Source organism: Mustela erminea, chromosome 1 (assembly GCF_009829155.1).
Source record: "Mustela erminea isolate mMusErm1 chromosome 1, mMusErm1.Pri, whole genome shotgun sequence".
Taxonomy (NCBI): domain Eukaryota; kingdom Metazoa; phylum Chordata; class Mammalia; order Carnivora; family Mustelidae; genus Mustela; species Mustela erminea.
In genome coordinates this window covers 36,617,280-36,640,624 of record NC_045614.1, presented here as the reverse complement: position 1 = coordinate 36,640,624, position 23,345 = coordinate 36,617,280, and the positions used below count along the sequence as shown (strand labels likewise).

The 23,345-nt window shown below is 40.5% G+C and overlaps 1 protein-coding gene and 1 long non-coding RNA gene across 6 annotated transcripts in view; one reads left to right on the top strand and one right to left on the bottom strand.

The window, feature by feature from the left end:
* Positions 1 to 23,345, top strand: part of TAFA4 (TAFA chemokine like family member 4) — a 215,471-nt gene that overhangs the window by 171,670 nt on the left and 20,456 nt on the right. For all 5 annotated transcript variants that reach the window (XR_004281237.1, XM_032324715.1, XM_032324704.1 and 2 more), the window contains one exon: positions 13,664 to 13,819. Coding sequence is in view for 4 of the 5 variants with exons in the window: in XM_032324715.1 (XP_032180606.1) it covers positions 13,664 to 13,819 (156 nt within the window). In the remaining variant the exon portion in view is untranslated. The remainder of the gene's footprint in view (positions 1 to 13,663; positions 13,820 to 23,345) is intronic.
* Positions 15,146 to 21,855, bottom strand: LOC116579387. Its single transcript, XR_004281238.1, has 3 exons — positions 21,688 to 21,855; positions 18,979 to 19,841; positions 15,146 to 15,229 (listed from the first exon to the last, which is right to left on the bottom strand). It is a non-coding gene; the product is annotated as an uncharacterized LOC116579387 (long non-coding RNA).

The following is a 23,345-nucleotide window of genomic DNA, read 5'->3' as shown; positions in this document are numbered from 1 at the left end:
TCCTTCCAGAGTTGGGCTATTGTGGACATTGCTGCTATGAACATTGGAGTGCATGTGTTCCTTTGTTTTACTGCATCTGTATCTTTGGAGGAGATTATGCTGAGTGAAATAAGTCAAGCAGAGAAAGACAATTATCATATGGTTTCACTTGCTTGTGGAACATAAGGAATAGTATGGAGGACATTAGGAGAAGGAAGGGATAAATAAAGATGGGGAAATCAGAGGGGAAGACGAACCATGGGGACTCTGGACTCTGGGAAATAAACAGGGTTTCGGGGGGGGGGGGTCGGGGGATAGAATAGCCCTGTGATGGGTATTAGGAGGGCATGTACTGCATTGAACACTGGGTGTTAGATGCAAACAATGAATCATGGAACACTACATCAAAAACTAATGATGTGCTGTATGGTGACTAACATAACATAATAAAAAAAAATAAAATAGATTAAAATTTTCTAAGGGAAAATGTTAAGAATACATATATACTTTTTATGTTTTAACATACAAATAGAAGTTCATCACCAATTTCTACATTATGTGTGCATAGATTTATTTTTATCTACCGAGGTCGTTCTGCGCACGAATTTAGTAGAACAACAAATAAGAAATCTATTCACCTGTGTATGAAATGTTATTAAAATCATAAATGCATCTACTGGGAGAGACTTTCAGGGACTAAACAAGTACTTTTATTTTTTATCTGTAATTCTCATTTGCTTTTACTCTAACTTTATTTTGTATGGATAGCTTTTTAAATATGTTCTTTGAACACAGCAATTTTGCTTGTTCTTTTTTTTTTTTAATAAACCTTACACTTAGCTTTCTCCCTGCACCCCCACCCCCTTTTTTTTTTTTTTTTTTTGGTGCTAGGAAAGCAGGGGTGGCTGACTGGAGCTCAGAGGGGAGACGCAAGTGAAGTGTGATGTGGGCTCTCTGCTTCATCGGTTACCTCTAAATGGAGAGGCTTTTTGCAGTCTCTTCTGTGTCTCTGCAATTATGTTCCCCTTTCAGAAAAAGGGTGCTTGGTCTGACCCACTGAGTGTGGGAAGGCACTTGATTTGATTTCCTGTCCCCTAGTGGTCCTGCTGAGTCTGAAACCTTGAAAAGTACTCTCGCCAGGAGTAAAACCAGAAGCCGGAAAAATAGGAACTGGAGCGTCCAGTATAGTCCTATGCCGCAGGGATGGGAGTCATGGCTCACGTCTTTGGAAATGCCTGGAATTGGCATCCGCTGGTTTCTGCTGGGAAAACTCAGGGTTTGAGGAACTACTGGATGAATACTTGTGGGGAAATAAAGGGATTCATGTGCCAGGATGGAAAAAATTAAAGCAAGGATTGCTGACTATCTCAGATCTCAAATTCAATGACTGTCAGTTGGGTTAGGGACCTTTGCAAGTGTTGACTTTTTGCTTCTAGAACGCAACTTCCTTTTTCCTTGTTCTGAGTATAGTTTTTTTTTTTTTTTTTTTTTAATGAATTGTACCCAGATTTTTATATTTCTTTCTAGATCTTTCCAGTATAATAGTTGTTTAAATAGTTCATAAGAATGGCGGTATTAATAGTAGCAATGCAACACTCTATTACCTTTATGCTCACATCAAGACTCTGAAAGTTTGTTACTTTGCAGATACCGACACCAAGGCAAAGAGAAGTGAAGCCATGGTTGAAGCCTCAGAGAAGTAGGGAGAAAGCAGAGCAGCTACTTAAACAGAAGCACCTGGGGGCTATCCCTCTATAGTGCTTTCTGGTTATTTCTTGCAGTGCTAGTTTACTTCCATCGACACCCTGCCAACTTCTTATTTGAAAACTTTTAAAATCTAAATTGTTTGCTCATTTGTTTTATTTCTCAGATTCCACATGTAAGTAGAATCACATGGTCTTTGTCTTTTTTTTTTTTTTTTGATTTATTTATTTACTTATTTTAGAGCACACACATGTGTCTAGGGAGGGGCAGAGGGAGAGAATCTTTCAGGTAGATGCCCCTCCAAGCACGGAGCCCAAGTTAGGGCTCAGTCCCACAACCCATGAGGTCACGACCTCAACCGACACCAAGGGTCGGATGCTCAACTGACGGAGCCACCAGTTGCCCCCCGCCTTACTTCTTTTAGCATAATACCCTCAAAAGTCCATCTGTGTTGTCCAAATAGCAAGATTTCATTTTTTTTTTATGGTTGAGTAGTATTCCAGACTTGTTGGTGTGTCTGTGTATATGCATTTTGATTCATTTACTGATAGACACTTAAGTTTGTTTTCCTATCTTAGCTGTTGGAAATAATGCTGCAGTGAGCATAGGGTGCATATATCATTTGAACTAGACTTTCTGTATTATTTTGATAAATATCCAGAAATGGAATAGCTCGATCCTTTGTTCGTTGTATTCATAGTTTTTTGAGGAATTTGTGTAGTGTTTTCCACAGGGACTGTGCCACCAACAATGTATGAAGACTGTCTTTTTTCTACACCCTTGCCCATCTTGTTACCGTTGTTATTCCTTGGGTTCTTGATAAGAGCTACTCTGACAGGCATGAGGGGTTACCTCATTCTGGTTTCAATTTCCATTGACCTAGTGATACTGAGAATCTTTCCATGTGTCTTTGCCATTTGTATGTCCTTTTAGAAAAAATGTAAACTCAGATCCTCTGCCTATTTTTTAAAGGTTTTTACTTATTTATTTATTTTTTTAAATTGTTGAGCTGTAGGAGTTCTTTATATATTTTGTCTGTTTGTACCTGTTCAGGTATAGAGTTTGCACATATCTTTGTGCCTTCCATTAGGTTGCCTTATCATCTGATGATGGTTTCCTTCGCTGTACAGAAGCTGTTAATTGGATATAGTCTCATTTATTTTTCCCTTGCCTTTGGAGTCTCAAAGGTGTTGCTGAGATTGATGTTAAGAAACTTATAATGTCCATTTTTTCTTCTAGGAATTTTATGGTTTCAGGTTTTCCATTCAAGTGTAATGGATTTTAAAGTAAATTTGTGTATGGTATAAACAGCAGTCTAATTTCATTCTTTCGTAGGTGCCAGTGTCCCATCACCATTTACTGAACAGACTCTTCTTTCTCCCTTGGATGTTCTTGGCTCCTTCTTATATAGACTGTCACTATATACATTTGTGTATTTACAAGCTCTCAGTTCTTTTCCATTGATCAGTATGTTTCTATTGCCTGCACTACACTGTTTTGCTCAGTATAATTTTGTAGTGTAGTTTAAAATCAGGGAGACTGATACCTCCAGTTTTGTCCTTTCTCCAGACTGCTTTGGCTATTTGGGGTCTTTACTGGTTCCATACAAATTTTAGAATTATTTGTTCTGCTTCAGTGAAATGCCATTGGTGTTTTAGTTAAATATTGCATTTAATCTGTAGATTTCTTAGGGTAGTACAGACATCTTACTTAACGATATTCTTCCAATCCATGAACAAAGTGTATTTTCCCATTTATTTGTGTTGTTTTCAATTTCTTTCATCACCATCTTACAGTTTCCAGTGTATAGGTTTTTTAGCTCCTTGGTCAAATTTATTCCTAGGTATTACATTCTTTTTTATATATTGTAAATGGTATTGTTAATTTTTCTTTCTGCTAGTTTGTTTTGAGTGTATAGTAATGCCCAAATTTCTGAATATTGATTTTATATCCTATAAATCCAGTGAATTCATTTATTAGTTCCTACACTTTTTTGGTGTTTTCTAAATGTAGTCTGTCATTTGAAAATGGTGAGTTACCTTTTTTCCTTTCTGATTTGGATGCCTTTCTTTTTCTTGCATAATATTTCAGTTAGGACTTATAATATTGCATTAAATAAAAGTGGAAAAGGTGGGCATCTTTGTCTTCTAGATCTTAGAGGAAAGGCTTTCATCTTTTCATCACTGAATATGATACTAGCTGTAGGACCATTATATATGACTTCTATTATGTTCATCTAGGTCCCCACTATGCCCACTTGATTGAGACTTTTTATCGTAAATGGATGTTGAATTTTGTCAAGGGCCTTTCTGTATCTTTTGAGATGATAATATAGTTTTTACTTTTCATTTTATTAATATGATATGTAGCTTGATTTGCAGATGTTGAACCATCCTTGCATTATTGGAATAAATCCCACTTGGTTGTGGTGTGTGATCCTTTTCATGTATTGTTAAATTAGGTATTCTAGTACTTTGTTGAGGTTTCTTGCATCTATACTCATCAAGAATGTTGGCCTGTAATTTTTTTTGTGCATGTGGTATCCTTGTTGGGTTTGGTAGCAGGGTAGTGCTGGCCTCATAGAAGGTTTTTAGAAGCTTTAATAACTTTTTAGTTTTTGGAAGAGTTTAAAAAGGATAGGTATTAGTTTTTCCTTGACTGTTTGGTAGAATTTACGTGAAGATATCTAGTCCTGGTCTTTTGTTTGTTGGGAGAGGTTTGATTAGTGTTTCAATATCCTTACTAGTAATTGATCTATTCAGATTTTCTATTTCTTCCCAAATCAGTCATAGAAGATTGTGTTTTTTGAAACTTACCCATTTCTCCTAAGTCATCCAGTTTGAAGGCGATTGTTCATAGTAGTCTTGATACTTTTTTTATTTCTGTGGTAGAAGTTATAACTTTGCCTCTTTCTTTTCTGATTTTAAATGAGTTTTGTTTTGTTTGTTTGTTTGTTTTTTTAGTTTGGCTACATGTTTGTCAATTTTATTTTATGGATAAATCAGCTTAATTTCACTGATCTTTTAAATTGTATCTTTAGTCTTGATTTCATTTATTTTAACTTTGATTTTTAGTATTTCCCTCCTTTTACTAATTTTGGGTTTTGCTGCTTTTTTTGTTGTTTGTTTTGTTTGTTTTGTTTTTGTCTAGGCCCTGTAGGTATAAAGTTAAATTTATTATTTGAGATTTTTCTTATTTCTTCAGGTAGGTCTGCATTGCTATGAACTTCTCTCCTAGAAACCACTTTTGCTGCATTCCACAGATTTTGGTGTGTCATTTTTTCTGTTTTTATTTGCCTCTCTCTTTTTTTAAGTTTCTTTTTTGTTCAAAGACCTATCTGGTTGTTCAGTTATCTTTTTGTAACTAATTTGTACTTTCATACCATTGTGGTCGAATAAGATGCTTGATATTATGGCACTTGTCTTGAGTTTATTGGGACGTGTTTTGTGGCCTAACATGTGATATATCATGGAGAATGCTCCATTTGCACTGGAGTAGAATGTGTATTCTGCTGCTTTTGGATGGAGTGTATATTCATCTACTGAGTCCATCTGGTCTAATGTGTCATTTAAGGCTAATGTTTCCTTACATTGTCTGGATAATCAATGCATTGATGTAGGTGGAATGTTCAAGTCACTTACTATTATCCTATTACTCTCAGCTTTCCCCCTTACTTCTGTTAATATTTGCTGTAAATACTTGGGTGGTCTTATGTTGGGTGGGTAGGTCTTTCCTCTGACCCATTGTTGGGGTATATCAGCAACTGCTTCTTTGCATTTGTGGGTGGGGCTTTCAGTGGACGCACCCATTGGTGCTAGCAATTGGAGAATTGGAGAATAGCTAGGAGTTGGAGAATTCCAAAATGATACCATTCAGTGCCAGTGTTAAGAAGATAGATTGAGATCACAAAAATGGCTCCCACCAGTGTCTCGGTTTCTGTGAAGAGTCTTTGCTGTGTCCTGCCTCTCCAGCAGACTCTCTAAGATCAGTAAATGGACTCTTTTATCTAGGGCTTTTCAAATTGGTGTTTTTGAGATGGTTTCTAGGTCAAGTGATTCTGCACATGAGCCCCTTTACACAGTTTTTCCACTCGCTATAGTTTTCTGGCTCTTCTGAACATAATCTCCATCAATTTTCAAAGCCTGGTATTTTGGGGGCTTGTCTATGCTGTGTGGGATCTAAGGGTTGGGATGCCTGATGTGGAGCTTGAATCCCTCGCTTCTCAAGAAAAAGTTCCATACCTTTGTAATTCCTGCCACTTGTGATTGACTAAGACTGCGATGTTTTTTTCCTGGTGAGTCCATGTCTCTGCTTCTTCCTGTCTCATTGCTGCCCTTTTATCCTTTGTTGTGGAGGCTCTCTTCATGAAATTTTCCAGTGCCTTTTAGAAGGAGTTAGTCCATATATAGTTGGAAATTTATTGGGTTTGTGAGAGGAAGTGAATTCTGGATCTTGCTGTGCTGCCATCTTGAACCCAACTCTTTGGCCCCACACATTTATTTTTGGTTCTATTTAGGCCACTGGCTACCTTTTCTCTTTTCCCAAACTCAACATGAAAGTGATCTTTTTTTTTTCATCATCTGGCTACTATTATTCTTTTGGGGATTTTATCCAGTGTCATGACTTGAGATACTGTCTCATATTGCAAAGGTGACTAACTGTCCACCTTAAAACCAGACTTCTCTCGAATTCCAGACTTAAATGTCTAACTGCCTATTTGACCTTCCTCGGTTAACATCCAATTGGCATCTAAAATGTCACAGCCAAGCTCCTAGTTTTTTCTTCATTTATTTAACCCCACCTTTTCCGTGTTCAGGTCAACAGCTTTGGGGTCAGCGTGGACTACTCTCTTCCTCTCACATCTTAAATTTAACCCCTCAGCAAATCCTGTCACTTCCACCTTCTAAATAAATCCGGAACCCAACATTTTCTTACCATTCCCACTGCTGTGACCTTGGCCCAAGCCGTCATCACCTCTCCGTGGATTATTGTGGCAGGTGTTATGTCCCTACTTCCATCCTTGCTCCTCTTGGGTCTGTTCCGATCATAATAGATCTTCTTAAAATGTAGGTCAGAGCAGGTCATTCTAAGTTCATCATTTCCAGGGCTTCCCATCTCATTGTGAGTAAAAGCCCAAACCCCAACAGTGACCCATGAGGCCCTCTATAATCTGCCCATTTGCCCTCCATTATCTTTCTGGCATCATCTATTAATTTCTCCTTCTCTCATACAGCTAGAGCTATAAGGGCCTCTTTTCGTCTGATGTCTGAAGGACCTGTTTTCTTACTGCTTTAATTTTCACTCAAATATTAGTTTCTGGCCCTCCCTCTTTTAAATTGTATCTTTCCTGCTTTGCGTTTCTTAAATCACTAAAAGATGAAAAGTCCTGGAGGAAGAGGATTTGGGGGGGCCTGTCTTGTTCAGCATAGTTACCGTGTGCTGGCATAAAGTGAATACTCAACAAATATTTATTGAATAAATGTGGCGACAAAAAACAAAGTCATTTATTCAACATCTGTAGTTTTTCGAGTACCTCAATGTTCATTAAGCACTTTAAAATTCATAACCGTCATGTAAGGTAGATAATAAACTATTATATATGAGAAAATGAAAGTAAGAGGTTCAATGAAATCTCCAGCTCTGCAAGCTGACATTCTAGTGCAGCAATTCTGATTCCAAGGCCATTGCTACCTCTGTTGTTACCAGAAGGTAAGGAGAAGACTGTGTCCTCAAGAATTTTGCGAGATATTTTGTTTGGTGTCTCTGCTTGTTGAGACCAAAGGCCATGTCTCTTCTTTACTGCTCTGCCCTCACCCCCAGCAGAGGCCCTGGCACATGCTAGGGGCTCAGAAGATATTTGTCTCCAAGAGTAAGTTAGGAAGCTTGCCCAGCAGGTGGTCCCATGGCTACGGTAGTTTTACTTTTATACTGTGATAGATGCCTTTTTGACTGAAAGCTGAGTGAGACAGGTATAGGGGGAGAAAGTTGAGAATTATAAGAGAACTACAACCAGGATATACTAGGCATGTTTTCCAAAGGCAATAACTGGCCACTATTGTCTGCTTTCATTTCATGAATTCTTCTTTTCAGCTTTCTTTCCTCTGTTGTGCTTTCATGGAGAGAAAGGCTGAGAATGCCATGGAGAAAAACCATACTCAAATAAAATAAATGCCTTCTGAGAAGATCACTGGAGTGTGAGGCTTCCTTTAAAGGGTATATATTCTAGAGCTGGACAGAAGGAGGAAGGCGAAAAGGGATTTGAACAAAAGGAAAAGGATCCAAGGAAAATAATAGCGTGAAGTAAGTCATCCTAATCTGATGCCTCCCGACTCCCTATCAGCTTTCAAGTAGTTTCAATGGAAGAACTGCTATTGCAAATGAGGTTTTGTATTTTCTCTCTTTAACAGTGGAATGGCCCTGACTGCACTGAGACAAATGGGCATTTCCTTTGTTGTTGGCAACTTTTCTTAAAAGCATAGTTAATAAGAAAAAAAATATAAGGATTTAAGCAATTCACTCTTCAAAGTTATTCTATCTTCTTTTAGCAATCCCAAAGTAATCAATTATTGTTTTAAGAATTATAATGTTTTTAATGATGTCCATGTTAACTTTAGTTGAGTGAGGAATTCACCATCTTAACGTGTTATAGTCTTGACAGTACTTCAAGTCACCTTTTCTGAAAAGAAAATATGCAACCGCATTGCATGGTCGAAAGTGTGGAAAGGAATCAAGTACCAATTTTAAGTTTCCCCACTTATATGTCTTCAGGAGCATGGAGAACAGTGTCTTGTGCATAGTACACTATTGAAGTATTGGTTAAATAGAAATAAATATCCTCCCTTCCACCTGTCCAGGCAAACTGGAGGGGAAATGGCCCAGCAATTGACAGAGATGAAGAGATAGCGCCAAGGGGATAGTGTTTTCTTTTCTGTTGAGCCAGTTTTGCTTCTGAGAGCAGCTCTACTTTTGGATAACTTAGTCTTACCTGTTGTAATTCACGCCTGTAAGATAAGTCCCATATGAGAAGTTTGAGCTACCGTCTCTCACTCTTAATACTCACATGTGTTTAGCGTTAGCTTTCAAGTTGGATCACCTACCAAAAGGTTTCCTGCTGCTGAAAAGAGAGGTGTTTAAGTGAATTTACGTGCAGTGGCCACTCTTTGGTAGTAATCTTACTGAACAAGCCTCCCTCTTGTACTTTTCCAGAGAATTAAGTTTACCACGAAAGTCATTAATTTCTTGTCTCTTTTAAAAACTTTCATTCCGTGCCCCCATCCAGTTATGACGACATTACATAGTTTTATGATGTTTATGGTGATCGATTTTATGTGACAACTTGAGTGGACCCCGTGGTGCCCAGATGTTTGATCAAACATTATTTTGTGTGTTTCCTTGAGGGTGTTTTGGATGAGTTTAGCATTTGAATTGATCGACTGTATAAAGAAGATTGCTTTCCCTAATGTGGGTAGGCTTCATCCAATCAGCTGAAAGCCTCAGTTCAACAAAAAGACTGACCTTGAGAGAGAGAATTCTTCCTGACTTTGGATTGGGACATTAGTCTTTTCTTGCCTTTGGAAACTGAAACACCATCTTTTTCTGAATCTTGAACCTGCCAGTCTTTCAACTAGTATGACAACATTGGCTTTCCTGGGTCTCAAACCTTTGCACTCAGCCTGGAACTGAAGTTTTGGCTCCCCGGAGTCTCCATCTTGCTGACTCATCCTCCAAGTCTTGGGAGTTTTCAGCTTCCATAATCACGTGAAGCAGTTTCTTACAATAAATCTCTTTATGTGTATATACCTGCTTCATGTGCTTTCTTTCTTTTTGGAGAACCTAGCAGAGGATGAACTATTCAAGTCAAGTATGTAATCTATGCTTTCTGTGCCTAGTAGCCCACAATGTAGCCCTGTCTTCTGCCGTCATTCCTTGAGCACTTTTAACTTGTTTCTGAATACTTACCTCCTACGTCGAGAACTGTAGATTACAAAGAAATGAGGCACATACCAAGACCACAGTCCAGTGTCAATAGTAGAGGAATGACTAGAAATAGTGTCTTTATGGAGTCCCACAAAAACTCTCATCTTGTAGGAAAGTTGTTTTCAATGGGAAACTGAGCCATATCTTGTGGTTTGCTGTGGTGGAGGCGCCATTTTGGCTCCCTTTAGTAAAATATTGGCTGCTGTCTTTCCCCTGCATTCTATGATAGTATAGATACTGCCTGGGTTTGCATCTGTCTTCTTCAGTTTCTAGGTGTGTGACTTAGGGCAAATTAATGTTCGTACTTTTTTTTTTTTAATGTACAAAAGGAATAAAAATAGTACCTACATTGTAGCATTTTTATAAGATCACACAGAATAGTATTTGTAAAAGATTTAAAACAGTGCCTGCAACCTACCCTATTTCATCAAACCTAAGATGCCATCAGTTGTGAGATACACAGCTATTTTGTGTATTTCTAAGAAAGAAAAGCATTGCCAATTACAATGACCAGATGCTATCAGTTGTGAGACCTGAAATATTGAAGTTATGAGAAAAACATTATGTCTTAAAAATCAATGAGGTACCATAGTCAGTATTAAGTAAGTGAAAATCCTAGACCACACAAGCTGATTATTCAGACATATTAGAGTAGGGGAAAAATCTGTTTGCATTTGTGGATTGTTATATAGCAGCAAAATCCTACACTATCTATAATATTAATGAATGTCCCAATCACTTCTCAACTATTCTCTTACTAAAATGCATTTATTTTATTTTCTTAATGGGGTTTAGTGCCACCTTCATGACTCCTCAGGGTCTTTGAAAATCTAAGTCGTGCAGGATGGCTGGTATATGGACTGAGTATTTGCTGCCCCCCACCCAATTCTTATTGTAAAGCACTAATCCCCAGATAAGACTATAAGTCTGTGAGGAGGAATTCAAGGTTAAATGAGGTCAACTGCAAGGGGCCCTAATCTGGAAGAGCTGGTGTTTTTATGAAGAAAAGGAGGGGACAGCAGAGCACTCTGTCCCTGCAACGTGAGGACATACGGGGCACCCGGTTGTTGCAAGCTGCAAAGAACGCCCTCACCAGGAACTGAATTGGCCAGGACCTTGATTTGTTGTTTAAGCCACCTAGCCAGTGGTCCTTTGCTGTGGCAGCTGAGCAAACTGTGACAGTGGCCAGCAGGGAGGGGAAGGCACTGTTGGAGGACTGAGAATGACTCCACCCCCCCCCCCCCCCCCCCACATAGTTAGTCATTCAGGGAACATTTGACCTAAAAAAGGTGCTTACTTGTTACTGGAAATTAGAGACAGGGTCTCCTCTTGAACTCTTCCCAGTTCTCGCTGTTCTGCTTACTCAGCACCAAAGGTGCACCCTACTTTTCCGACATTGTAATTACAATTTTTATTGACTTTTTTACTAATGTATCCAACTATGCGTGGGAATCAGCATTCTTGTTGTGTATATTTAATTAGGTTTCTAGTTTTAATCACTTTATGCTTTCTTCTATAGTACATTGAAAACGTTCTCTCAGGATGGTGGTTTGAGTCTCTGGGTACTATTGCTGCTTCTTTGTGTTTTACAAAGGAAACTTTGTGGGGTGCCTGGGTGGCTCAGTGGGTTAAAGCCTCTGCCTTCAGCTCAGGTCATGATCCCAGGGTGCTGGGTTCAAGCTCTGTGTTGGGCTCTTTGCTCGGCAGGGAGCCCGTTCCTCCCCCACCCCACCTGCCTCTCTGCCTACTTGTGCTCTCTGTCAAATAAATAAATAAAATCTTAAAAACAACAACAGCAACAACAAAAAACAAAGGACACTTTGCCTTAGTAGTCGTTCTTGCCAGTGATTGAATTTTGCTTCCACCCACAGTTAACAGAGGAAAGAAGGCTAGAAGTTTTTCAGAATAATATAGAGGTTGTTGTGTGGAAGGGCTAGTTTTATCGATAACAAATATTCCATAATTCAGATCTTTAAACTAGTTTTGTGATTTGAAGTACATGCACTGAACAACAGAAACCAGGCAAAGGGTTAGCCCCTGGGAATCTTTGGGGAAGCTTCTTCTTCTTTTTTTTTTTTTTAAAGACTTTATTTATTTATTTGCCAGAGACAGAGGGAGAGAGAGCGAGCACAGGCAGACAAAGAGGCAGGCAGAGGCAGAGGGAGAAGGAGGCTCCCCGCCGAGCAAGGAGCCCGATGTGGGACTCGATCCCAGGACCCTGGGATCATGACCTGAGCCGAAGGCAGCTGCTTAACCAACTGAGCCACCCAGGCGTCCCTGGGGAAGCTTCTTTTAATGAGGAGAAGAGATCGCTTGTAATTCATGGCACAATTCATAGGTAAATAGTGTATGTGACAGTTGAAGGTGCTTGAAGAGGTTGTCTTTTATTAATAAATTCTAAACATTGTCTCCACAACCTTGTTTACATAGTCTCTCCAATCCTGTTACAGACAGATGATTCTTATTTATCTATCGCTGTGTAACAAAGTAGCCCAATTCGTAAAAGCTGAAAACAATCAACATATACAATTTGACATAGTCCGTGGGCATCCAAGATCTGGGAGTGTTTTAGCTGGGTGGTCCTGCTTCAGTATTATCAGACTGCAGTTAAGCTGTTGGCTGGGGTTGGAGTCTTTGAAGACTTTGACTAGAGCCGTTAGACCCGCTGAGGGACATTCTACAAAATAACGGCCATGTATTCTTGACAGATGTCAAGGTTAAGAAAGATTAAGGCCAAAAAAAAAAAAAAAAAAAAGAAAGATTAATGCAAAAAATACTTTCTGATTAAAGAAGGCTAAAGAGACGTGACAACCGAATATAATGTAGGTCCCTGAGTTGGATCCTGCACAAGGGGAATAATGGCTAGAAAAGACGTTATTAGGACAACTGGCAAAACTGAGATCATGAAATAGCATCATGTAAATAACATCGTATCAGTGTCAAATATCCTAATTTTGGTAATTATGTAAGAGAATGTTTTTGTTTTTAGGAAATACCCACTGCACTGTTAGTAAAGGGGCAGCGGTGTCCTGTCTGCAAGTTGCTCTCAAATGGCTTGGAAGGATGTGTGAAGGAGAGTGAATGACACAACAAAGAGGGTCACTTGTTAACAATAGTGAATCCGGATAAAAGATCTTAGTCACTGCTGCTGTGACAAATGACCACAAATTTAGTGGCCTGTTTCTCTAGGTCAAAAGTCTGGCACAGTATAGCTGGATTTTATGCTCAGAGTCTGACCTCTGGGTTAAACTCAAGGTGTCAGCAGGCCTGCATTCTTTTAAGAGAGCTCTGTGGAAGAATCTGCTTGTTGGCCGAACTCAGTTCCTTGTGGGTGTAGGACTGATGTCACCATTTCCTTGCCTTCTGACCCCCAGATCTTTAAGCCAGCAGTGGTGCTTGAATCCTCCTCATGTTTTCAATCTGACTCCCCCTCCTGCCCTCTCTGCTTTTAAGAGTTCAGGTTGAGCACATTAGTGTACCTGGACAATCTAGGACAATTTCCTTCTCTTAAGATCAGCCAGTCAGTAATTACTTTTATTTTATTTTATTTTTTTAAAGATTTTATTTATTTGAGAGAGAGAGAGAGAGAGAGAGAGCATGCATGCACACGAGTAGGGAGAGAAAGGGAGAAGCAGACTCTCTGCTGAGCAGGGAGCCCGATGTGGGGCTCAGTCCCAGACCCACCAGATCACGACCTGAGCTTCCCAGGTGTCCCCGAGCTAGTGATTTAAATTATATCCACAAAATCTCTTTTGCCATGTAACATAATGGGGTTGATACCAGGGGTTGAAGGTCCTGGGGGCTGAATTTCTGTCCACCACAGGTTTCTAGAAAGTTTTTGCGCTATTCTTAACACCTTAATATATATTTGAAATGACATCAAAATAAAAAGTTACCAAGATTCTTAAGCATGGGGCAGGAAGCTGGAAAATGTCATGGTACCATTCACATACTTTGTAGCTTCATTTTTTGCTAATGGCACTGGGTCTGTTTTATCCATCAGGTCACCACCAGATCAAGCAAGGGACCTGTGAGGTGGTCGCTGTCCACAGGTGCTGTAACAAGAACCGCATAGAAGAGCGATCACAAACAGTCAAGTGCTCCTGCTTCCCAGGGCAGGTTGCAGGTACAACTCGGGCTCAGCCTTCTTGTGTTGAAGGTAAGACCTTTCTGGTCAGTTTCTCTACTCTTGCAAAAGTACGTAAAACCACCACCAGCCTCCTTGCTTTCCTGTCTTCACAACGCAAGGAAAACTAGGCTGCTTGCAGGTTAGTTTTGTCCAAAAGTGAATGTCATTGCAACTCCACACATTGCTTGGTGAATAAGGTAAGTTATTAATGATATGTCTCAAGTGGTCCCAATGGGGAGTTCTGTTACTAGACAATCAGGAAGGTATGCTTTGATCTTTTTTTTCTTTCTTCCCCTCCTGTCTCTCCAGATTTTATCCACTGAAACTCTTGCTTCTGTAGATACACTTTTCTCTCTGCTTTCAAGCTCTCAACTCAAAAGTGATTAGCTTTTTATTTTTTCTACACACTAATATTCTCTGTATTTCTAGTTTCCTTTTTTTTTTTTTTAAGATTTTATTTATTTATTTGACAGATCACAAGCAGGCAGAGAGAGAGAGAGGGAAGCAGGTTCCCTGCTGAGCAGAGCGCTCAATTGGGGCTTGATCCCAGGACCCTTAGATCATGACCTGAGCAGAAGGCAGAGGACTAAGCCACCCAGGTGCCCCTAGTTTACTATTTTAACAAACATTTATAAAACATCTTCTTTGGAGCAACTTCCCTGAGAACAGTTTGGGATCACATGTCATTTGTTTGTTGTTTCCAAGTCCCCTAGCAGAGTACTGTGCCACTGGGTTTAAAAAAAAAAAAAAAAAGACTGTTGACAGGTTGTAGGTAGAGGCCTGGGATTGATTCCTTTTGACGCCCCTGGCTTCTTGTAGCACACATCTTGTTAGAAACAAGTATCAGTCCCCAGGGGAAGAGATACATGAGGTTAAGGCCTGTAGCACTTTTCTCCTCAGTGGCATGAAAACTCCCCGAACACGAATGCTTCCCGTCTTACTTGATGCGTGTCTAAAAGTCAGCCATTGGAATTTACATATGATTCGTAACTCGAGAATCACACAATCAAGAATAATAGCTGACTGACCCATACCCGCCTCCCTGACCAAACACAGGCACAGATTTATGGTCTGTATGGTCATAAAGTAGTGTGTATCACTGTGAAAACTGGGAAGTGAATATGGCCAACTTACAATCTACAGTTTCTCACAGAAACCCTGGGGGCCCAATGCATTGCTGAATTCAGATTTTTTAAAGGTAGCACAGTACAGACAGCATCTGTTCCCTCACAAACCTAAGGTCTTTTCCAGTTGTACTGAGTCACAGATGCTAATATTTCTATTCTACAATGAAGTACATAGAATATTCTTGCAGAATGGGATAGGGCAAGAATTAGAAGCTCGTGTTAAATCAAATCAGGTTTTGCCACCATTATACAGAAGTTCTGTCCGTTTTCAGAGCTTTTTGGATTTGGGGATCATAGGTAAAGGATTGTGGATCTGTAAAAGAAAATGAAGATTTTTAACCTTAAAAAAAAAGATGCTTGTTTTTTTAAAAGATATTATTTATTTATTTGTTAGAGAGAGAAAGAAAGTGCACTTGTGCACACACAAGCAGGAGGAGGGGCAGAGAGAGAAGCAGGCTTCCCGCTGAGCAGGGAGCTGATGGAGATCGATTCTAGGACTCTGGGGATCGTGACCTGAGCCGAAGGCAGACTCTTAACTGACTGAGCCACCCAGGGGTCCCAAAAAAAGACATTTCAAAGAAATTTGCTGGGTTCCTGTCTCTCCCACTGGTACAGTCGAGCATATTTATTTTCTCCATTAATTGAGCCCAAACCACACCAATTTTGTCTCCTCGGTCTGTCTCAGATTGTCTGTGCTGCCATCACCTGCAGTATAGGGCTCCCATTATATTCTGCCAAGCTTGTCCTCCTGTCTCCCATTTTCTGTGCCGCAGCCTTCTACAGAAGCAGAAACTCATCACGTCACTGCCGTATTTAAAACCGCCCTCCAGTGACTTGCCACTATCTTTAAAATAAGATCCAAGTTCTTTACCATGGCTGATGAAGCCTTGCGTAGTCTGACTCAGTCTCCCTCCTCCCTTTTAACTACACTACCCACGTCCGAGTGGGGGCATTTATGTTTCTTTTGATCTCCACACTCCTACCTATATCCTTTGCCTGAATCATTGCCTCCTTCCCCACAACACACATTTTATCTACTTGATTCCTACTCCCCTTCCATATCTGCTGTATGCTCTTGTATCCTTCTGCACTTCCAGTCCATTACCTGTATGCCATTATGTTTTAAGATCTTTCTGAGTGTGGGCCATTCCATAGTCTGCAGGTTGCTTGAGGATGGGAACTGATTCTCTTATAATTCCCTGCCCCCGCTCTTCCCCCCCAACCCCCCAAATTGGCTGGTGCGTGAATAACTTTGAGCACAGGGGACAACTGATTCATTTTCAGAAATCACAGATTGTTTTCAAATTCATGATAACAACCGTGTTTGCTTACTCTATGGGTTTTAAACTTCAAAAACTTATGAATTATGACATAAACTGTAAATTCTTATCCAGCACAGAATCTTTATTATTTTTTATTTTTTTTAAAGATTTTATTTATTTATTTGACAAAGAGAGAGGGTTCACAAGGAGGCAGAGAGGCATGCTGAGCAGAGAGCCCAATATGGGGCTCGATATCATGACCTGAGCTGAGGCAGAGGCTTAAGGCAGAGGCTTAACTCACTGAACCATCCAGGCGCCCCCAGCATAGACTCTTTAGATATAAAAAACTACACAGGGGCACCTGGGTGGTTCAGTGGGTTAAGCCTCTGCCTTCGGCTCAGGTCATGATCTCAGGGTCCTGGGATTGAGCCCCGCATCGGGCTCTCTGCTCAGCAGAGAGCCTGCTTCCCCTTCTCTCTGCCTGCTTGTGATCTCTCTCTCTCTCTCTCTCGAAAAACAAAACAAAACAAAACAAAAAACTACACATTTTATCTCAGAGCACTTTTATCCATATCTGGAAAGTATAGTTGGTGTGCCAATTAAACTCACTATCTTAGTAAAGGAAATATTAAGACCTTATCCTCCAGTAGCTTGTTTTAGTTTTTATATACATGTATTATATGGGTCAGATCCCCTTTGGGCATCACAGTAAGAATAACTACATATCAGGGCGCCTGGGTGGCTCAGTGGGTTAAAGCCTCTGCTTTCGGCTCAGGTCATGATCCCAGGGTCCTGGGATCGAGCCCCGCATCGGGCTCTCTGCTCCTCGGAGAGCCTGCTTCCTCCTCTCTCTCTGTCTGCCTCTCTGCCTGCTTGTGATCTCTGTCTGTCAAATAAATAAATAAATCTTTAAAAAAAAAAAAAAAGAATAACTACATATCTGTTAGGTCAGTACTTTTATTGTTGTTGTTGTTGTATATTTGTGTATTTAAGATAGATCTCTAGAATATGTGGTACATTTTGGTATGACTGTGTTTAACCCAAATGGTATTACATTGTATATTTCTTAATCCAACATGTTATCAATATAAATTGTAGAGATCTCTGTGTGCTAGTTAACCTATTGCGTTTTTTTTTTTTCCAATTGTTCCATAGCATTCCACTGTATCGATAGGTTACAGTTTGTTTAGCCATTCTTTTACTGAAGGAATTTTAGTTGTGTCCATGTCAAAACAGGACTCATAGGCTAACTAAATGATTTCCTTAGTTTGTAGGATTGGTAAGTGATAGAGATCAGTGACTTGGTGTCTCAGCTGAGTCTGTACAGTAGAAGGTTCTGTGATGATGTACAGTTTCTTTTTATCTGTCTCTTAGCTATACGTATTGATGCACACGTGTCCGATATGACTGGTGACCACTATCCACATATGACTAGTGAGCATTCGAGATGTGCCTGGTATGAATTGAAATTTAAATGGCAATTTAAGACTAACACCTCCTCTCTTGGATGGTGGAGGATCAGCTTTATGTACCAATATAACTTATGAGTGAGTACTACATCTGTAGCCAGAGAATACCCAAACTCTCAAGGATAAGACAGTGATTCTGTCTTAATATCTGTATCCCCTGCACCCAGCAGAGCATGGCCAACAGTTGGTGCTCAATAAATGTTCATTGAATCAAAGTCACCAAGGAGGTGTAAGAACTTGTCATTTAGACCCTAGTTAGGATGTATGTCTGTTTTCATATCCCCCTTGATCTTCTCTTCCTTATCCGAATGTTTCCATTAGGGCTTTTTAGCTTTATCCCATAATAATCTTTATCCTATAATAATTATGCAGTATCATGCTGCCAGTTGGCTTGTGGAAAGACCTAGTCTCTGCTGATATGTTCCTCTTATCTTATTTGTCAATAAGAATGTGGAGAGGATCTAAAATATAACATTCGCTTGGATTTACATTTAAATTAAAACAAAGGCGAGAAGACGTTGGAGCGGGGCACTAATTAATGTTGGCATAGAAAGTGGAACGTCCTTATGCATTTCTGCTAATCCATGGCAGAGACATTTATCTCGTGTTTTCATTGCCTTCCCATAAAATCATAGCTTTTGTTAGTTAAAAAGGGAGAAAAATGAGCTCCCCCCCTCTATTTTTTGGGTTATAATTAACTTATAAAATCCTTCTGTGTTGTAGAAATGTGTCTGTACTCCACAATTGGGATTTGGGAGGAGGGGTGGAGAAGGACTTGATTCCAGCTGTGGTTACTTGGGTCCTAAAACAGACGACTGTGTAGCAGGTGAGCACATTCCCTTTTGGATCTTCGACTGGAATATATACAAGGCTGTTTAGTGACAGGAACTGTATTCTACACATTTATCAAAATACCACTCTGCAGAGATAATCTTGTTTATGATAAAACGAGATAAATGTGTAGTAGATGAAGCTTCATTTATTTTGTTAGGGTGAATGCTTTCGAAGCATAAAAAAGACTGATAAAAGCTGAGGAATAGGGGGCAGCGGAGGAATTTAAAGCTATTTGTTTTCTGAGATGTCAGAAATCACTTAGTGAAGGCCTAGAGCTCCCGTTTGTACTGCAGACAACTGACGTGGTTTTTAGGGATGGTGTGCTGAGCTACGGAGTCGGTCTTCAAAATGAGGTTTCACTAAGTTCTGTGACTGGATGTGTTCTCTGCACCACTTGCAGGACCAAGCGGTTTTCTGAGATTGTCCCGGTGGCAGTCAGGTGAATGACAGAAAGGTGTACTTCACCAAAGCACTGGAGGGTGTAAAAGGACACTCACCTGGCCTGGCTCCTGGGGGATAGGATGTTCATTAGACTCAGGTCTTGCTTTCTCCAATGAAATCGAGGAAATGAAGGTCCTGGGAAGCAGCAGAGAAGCGGTCCAGGATGGTGTCCCATGAGAAGCAGTGGGTCTGGTTTTACCAGGCACGAGGGAACTAAGCGGCACAGCAGGGTAAAGGGTGTGCCAGTGAGGGGCAACCGTGGGAATGAGAAGTATTTCTTTGAGCTCTGAAGTGGAGGAAGGGAAGGCTGGAGATGGAAACGGAGCCTTTGCTCTTCGGGACTTTCCATCAACTCAGAGTGTTGGATGTAGTTCCTGCATTCCGGGAATTTGTATTCGAGGAGCGTGGATGAAGGAGAGTACGTAAGGAGAGGTACACGTTCTCACTTTGTGGGATTGCCCTCAGTAGAGGCTCCAAGAGGGAAGACAAGGGATAGGGTGGCATCGTGTCTGCCACGTATTAGGGATGATGAGGTCCGCTCGACTAGCTCAGTCTCTCCTTTGGGGCTGAGTACATCTTCCAGTGGACATGACTGCAGATTAGTGTTGCTTAATCAGGGGTGATTTGGGCCAGCATAGGGATATTTGATGATGTCTGGAGTTGCTTTGGGTTGTTAAACTGGTGGGGGAGAAGGTGCTACAGTCATCTAGTGGGGAGAGGCTTGGGATACAAGGTATACCAATACCCCTACAATCAAGAATTGTCCAGCCTCTAACGTGCTAAGGTCAAGAAACTCTGCCTTATGGGTAGGTCATGGCTGGGCAGGATTGTACTTGTGTGAACTTGCTTTGTGGAGGAGACCAACCTAGATCCCAGAAGATGGTTCTGTACCTGTTTATCCATAGCCTCACTCAGGACTCTGTGGAAATAACAATACCTTGTTACAAAGGTTTCTTTAACAAAAAAATTCGTATTCTCAGGACTGCTTTTTTGCATGATACCTGGGTCAGGGTAAAATGGCTTTTCTTGAAATAATAAATAAAAATGCATTGGTCTTCCTCTTCCCACCCCAATCCCCGACTATCTTTAAAGTTAACCAATGGCTTAAAGTTAATAAATCTTTCTTTAATCTTAATTTGCCAAGGACCACATTAAGAGCAAAAAGCTGAAGTATCTGAAAATCTCAGCATATTTTTGTGATTGTTTCCATTTTTAAGACAGTGTATATTCTAGGAAGATGTGTTTTTCATCTTTCTGTCTGTAGCTTCAGTGTAAAAATACACTTTTCTTTAGAAAAGCCTTAACTCTGTAAATGCAACTAAACGAGGTCAAAAAAATGAAAGACCAACTCCTGAGAACTGAGCCCTGTTTGGTGTAGGTTTATAGAAATAGCTACATGAATACATCTTGTGTTTGATTTCATGGAGTAATACTTAATTGGGACAAGGGATAGAAAAAAATCTTCATCTATTTTATTCAACAGAAAGTACAGAAAATGCACCAGGAGCAAGATAGCTAATTGGTCCCATTACGTTTTCACCTAGAAAACAACATCACAGAAAACACTAGTCACTACCATAAAACCAGAGCTTCTCTGCTTTTTTCTTTCTTTTTTTTAAAATTCTTTCCTTTCTGCATAAAACTAGAAATTCATTACAGGTTGGCAGCTTGAAGATAGGCATGTTTTGTATTTTCCTAAGTCAGGGAGGCATGGGGCTTTCTAAAGAATTTTATTTCAAAAATAGAAGTGACAAGACACTTTCTCATCTCGAGTATATTACGGTATTTGTAACAGGATAAAATAGATACCTCCTACAAACTTATTTTCCTATGGAGACAAGGCTCAGTTAAGTGGGCAGATGTTCTCAAGAGTTATTTTAATAAAATCCTACTTCTGGGTCCTTTGTCTCAGCTCAAAGCCCAGCTCAGTAGGCACTCTACACTTGAACTTCTGGGTTTTCTAATCCCCTTATTCACTGGTGGGTGAACCCCTCATCTCACCTTCACTGTGAGTTCTTTGTCAGTCTTTAATGCATAAAGGAATTTGAAACTTTTATTGTGGCTACTAAGGGTGATACCCATTAAGACTTTCTTTTCTGAAAGAACGTTTGCTGTTAAGTAAGTCTCTGACATTTGGAGGGCCCATCTTTTAATGTATTCCTCGCTCAAATATGAAAATGAGGTTTTTTTGGCAAATGGAAATATTTTAAATTTCAAGACAGGTTGCTCTTTTAAGGAATCTGTTGTGAATCTGTCTTCAGAAAAATCACCCCATATTTTCCAGTTAAATGAAAGAAAACTGGTAAATTCATGAGAGTTTGATCATATATGCTTTCTTCTTTTGTTTAAATAAATTGAAAGCCTTAAACAAAATGCTATGAAGATATTTTATTCTGTAGTTAAGAATTGGCATAGTTTTCAGTGATGAATGCCTGCATCTCTCTTTGTTCCCCCCTCAAGCTCCTTTTCTGGATTTGGCATTCAGAATGATCTCGGGACCCCATGAGGCTAGGAAGAAAGTACTAGCATTTCTCTTGCTGGGACGTTGACACAGAATGGATCAGATGATGTCCTCTGTAGGGAATTTAGTCCCAGATTTCTCACCTTATACCTCAAGTGGTCTCTTTCAGACTCCTTCTGCCCCAAACTGTTTACCAGCCCCTGCTAGACTAGCTCTCCTGGGCACACAGTTCTCCCTGCCTTATTGTACCCCCTTGTCCAGAAACTTTCCATGGCTCCCTACCGCCTGGGGATCCAAGTCTAACCTGGAATGGGCATTGAGAGCCGCTGAAGGTTGCTTCTCAGACTACCTTGCTCATCTGGGTCTTCTGGCTTCCACGTCAGCCACTCCCTGTCCCCTTCACTGGGGCAGGTGACCCCTCAGCAACCTGGGCTTCTGTGGAATCCTCCATGTTGCCGTGGGCCGCGTCAGGAGTCCGTAGGTGCCCACTGCGGAGTGGCAGAGAAGCTGCCTGAGGGAACTGTTTTAAAGATTTAAAAAAAAAAAAAGTATTTTAAATTCAGCTGTAACTCTGTGTAAATATAACTAAGCTCTGTCAACATTTATATAACTTTCGCAGTCCTGCAGATGGAATTTCACATTGAGGGTTGGGAACCATCTCTTATTTATCTTTGTATCTACTTGGGATCGGCCTGAGGTATTCAGAAGATAATGAAGGACTGGTCAGCACTTTGAATCTGGTCAAACTCTATGTAGCATATGTTAATCTAAACTATCTTTATCCGTTGTGGTACAACAGGAAGACTTGTAGGGGCAGAGGAAGAAGTCTGGAAGCTAGTCCCTCCTCCCTCCGTTTACTCACTTGGTGGAAAGCTCTCGTTTTTATTTCTGGCCATCTGCCTCCTCTTCCTGCTTCTGAAGGTTGTTGAGATAATCAAAAGAGGAACAGTATGTAAAAGGAAAATAACACAAAGCTTTGAAAATAACAAAGCTCCATCCAGCGTTGCGGTGGGATTGCTGTGATACCAGTGACTGAAAAGAACACAGCTTTCTCAGACTTCTCCCCTCGGTCTCCATCCCTCCACTCAAGTGCAGTGGCACCCTGACAGAAAAACTAACCCATTTAGCTATATTCCTTTCTCAGTGTTGACACCTTTTGCCGTAAATAGCTTATGATCCTTCTAGATCATAATTCTGCCTAATCGAGGTGTTATTGGTTTTGATGGGACTATAATCAGACAGTAAGCACAGTGTTCGGCCAGAATCAGGAATGGGGGGTTCTCATGGGGGAGTAGGCACAATGTCTACCCACTTGGCCTAACAGGAGCAGGGTCTTTAAGGCAGGAGCTTGCTTTGTCCCCTGCCTTCGTCACTGCCGGCTACACCTCTGGTTGTTTCTCCTACAGATCGCTGGTGTGAGGGAGGGGTGTGAATTTAAAGGTCGATGAAGGGGCGCTGGTGTTAAAATGCCTCTGTCAAAGGGCCTCAGTTTTCTCTCCTCTATCAAATGTAGGAACTACATTTAGCAGGGTGCCTGCCTCTGGAGAAAAAATAGCTATTAGGAATTCTCAAGATGTGCTTGAAATTGAGTTTCATTTTCCAGGCCAGGGTAGCTGGGGTTGAATCCTTGGGGGGTATTATTATTATTATTATTTTAACCAAAGTGCTGTTATTTCAACAGAAAAACAGGGCTCAATGACCTCTTTCTTCCCCTTAACCCATGTACCCTACCTGCAGCCCCAGATCTCTGACCTACACCAGCCCACTGTCTGGGCTTACCATAAATGATGAGTCACAATCCCTTTTGTCCTTGGACCCTGTGGGAATACCCAGACAAGTTGATAGTGTTTCTTTAATGTGTCTTCATCTGCCTCCCAACCCAGAGAATTTTCCGCTCCTTCGTCTTACTGGCGGATGGCAGCAGAGATGATGGGAAAACGTGGAAAGGGAAGTCATAGGTGT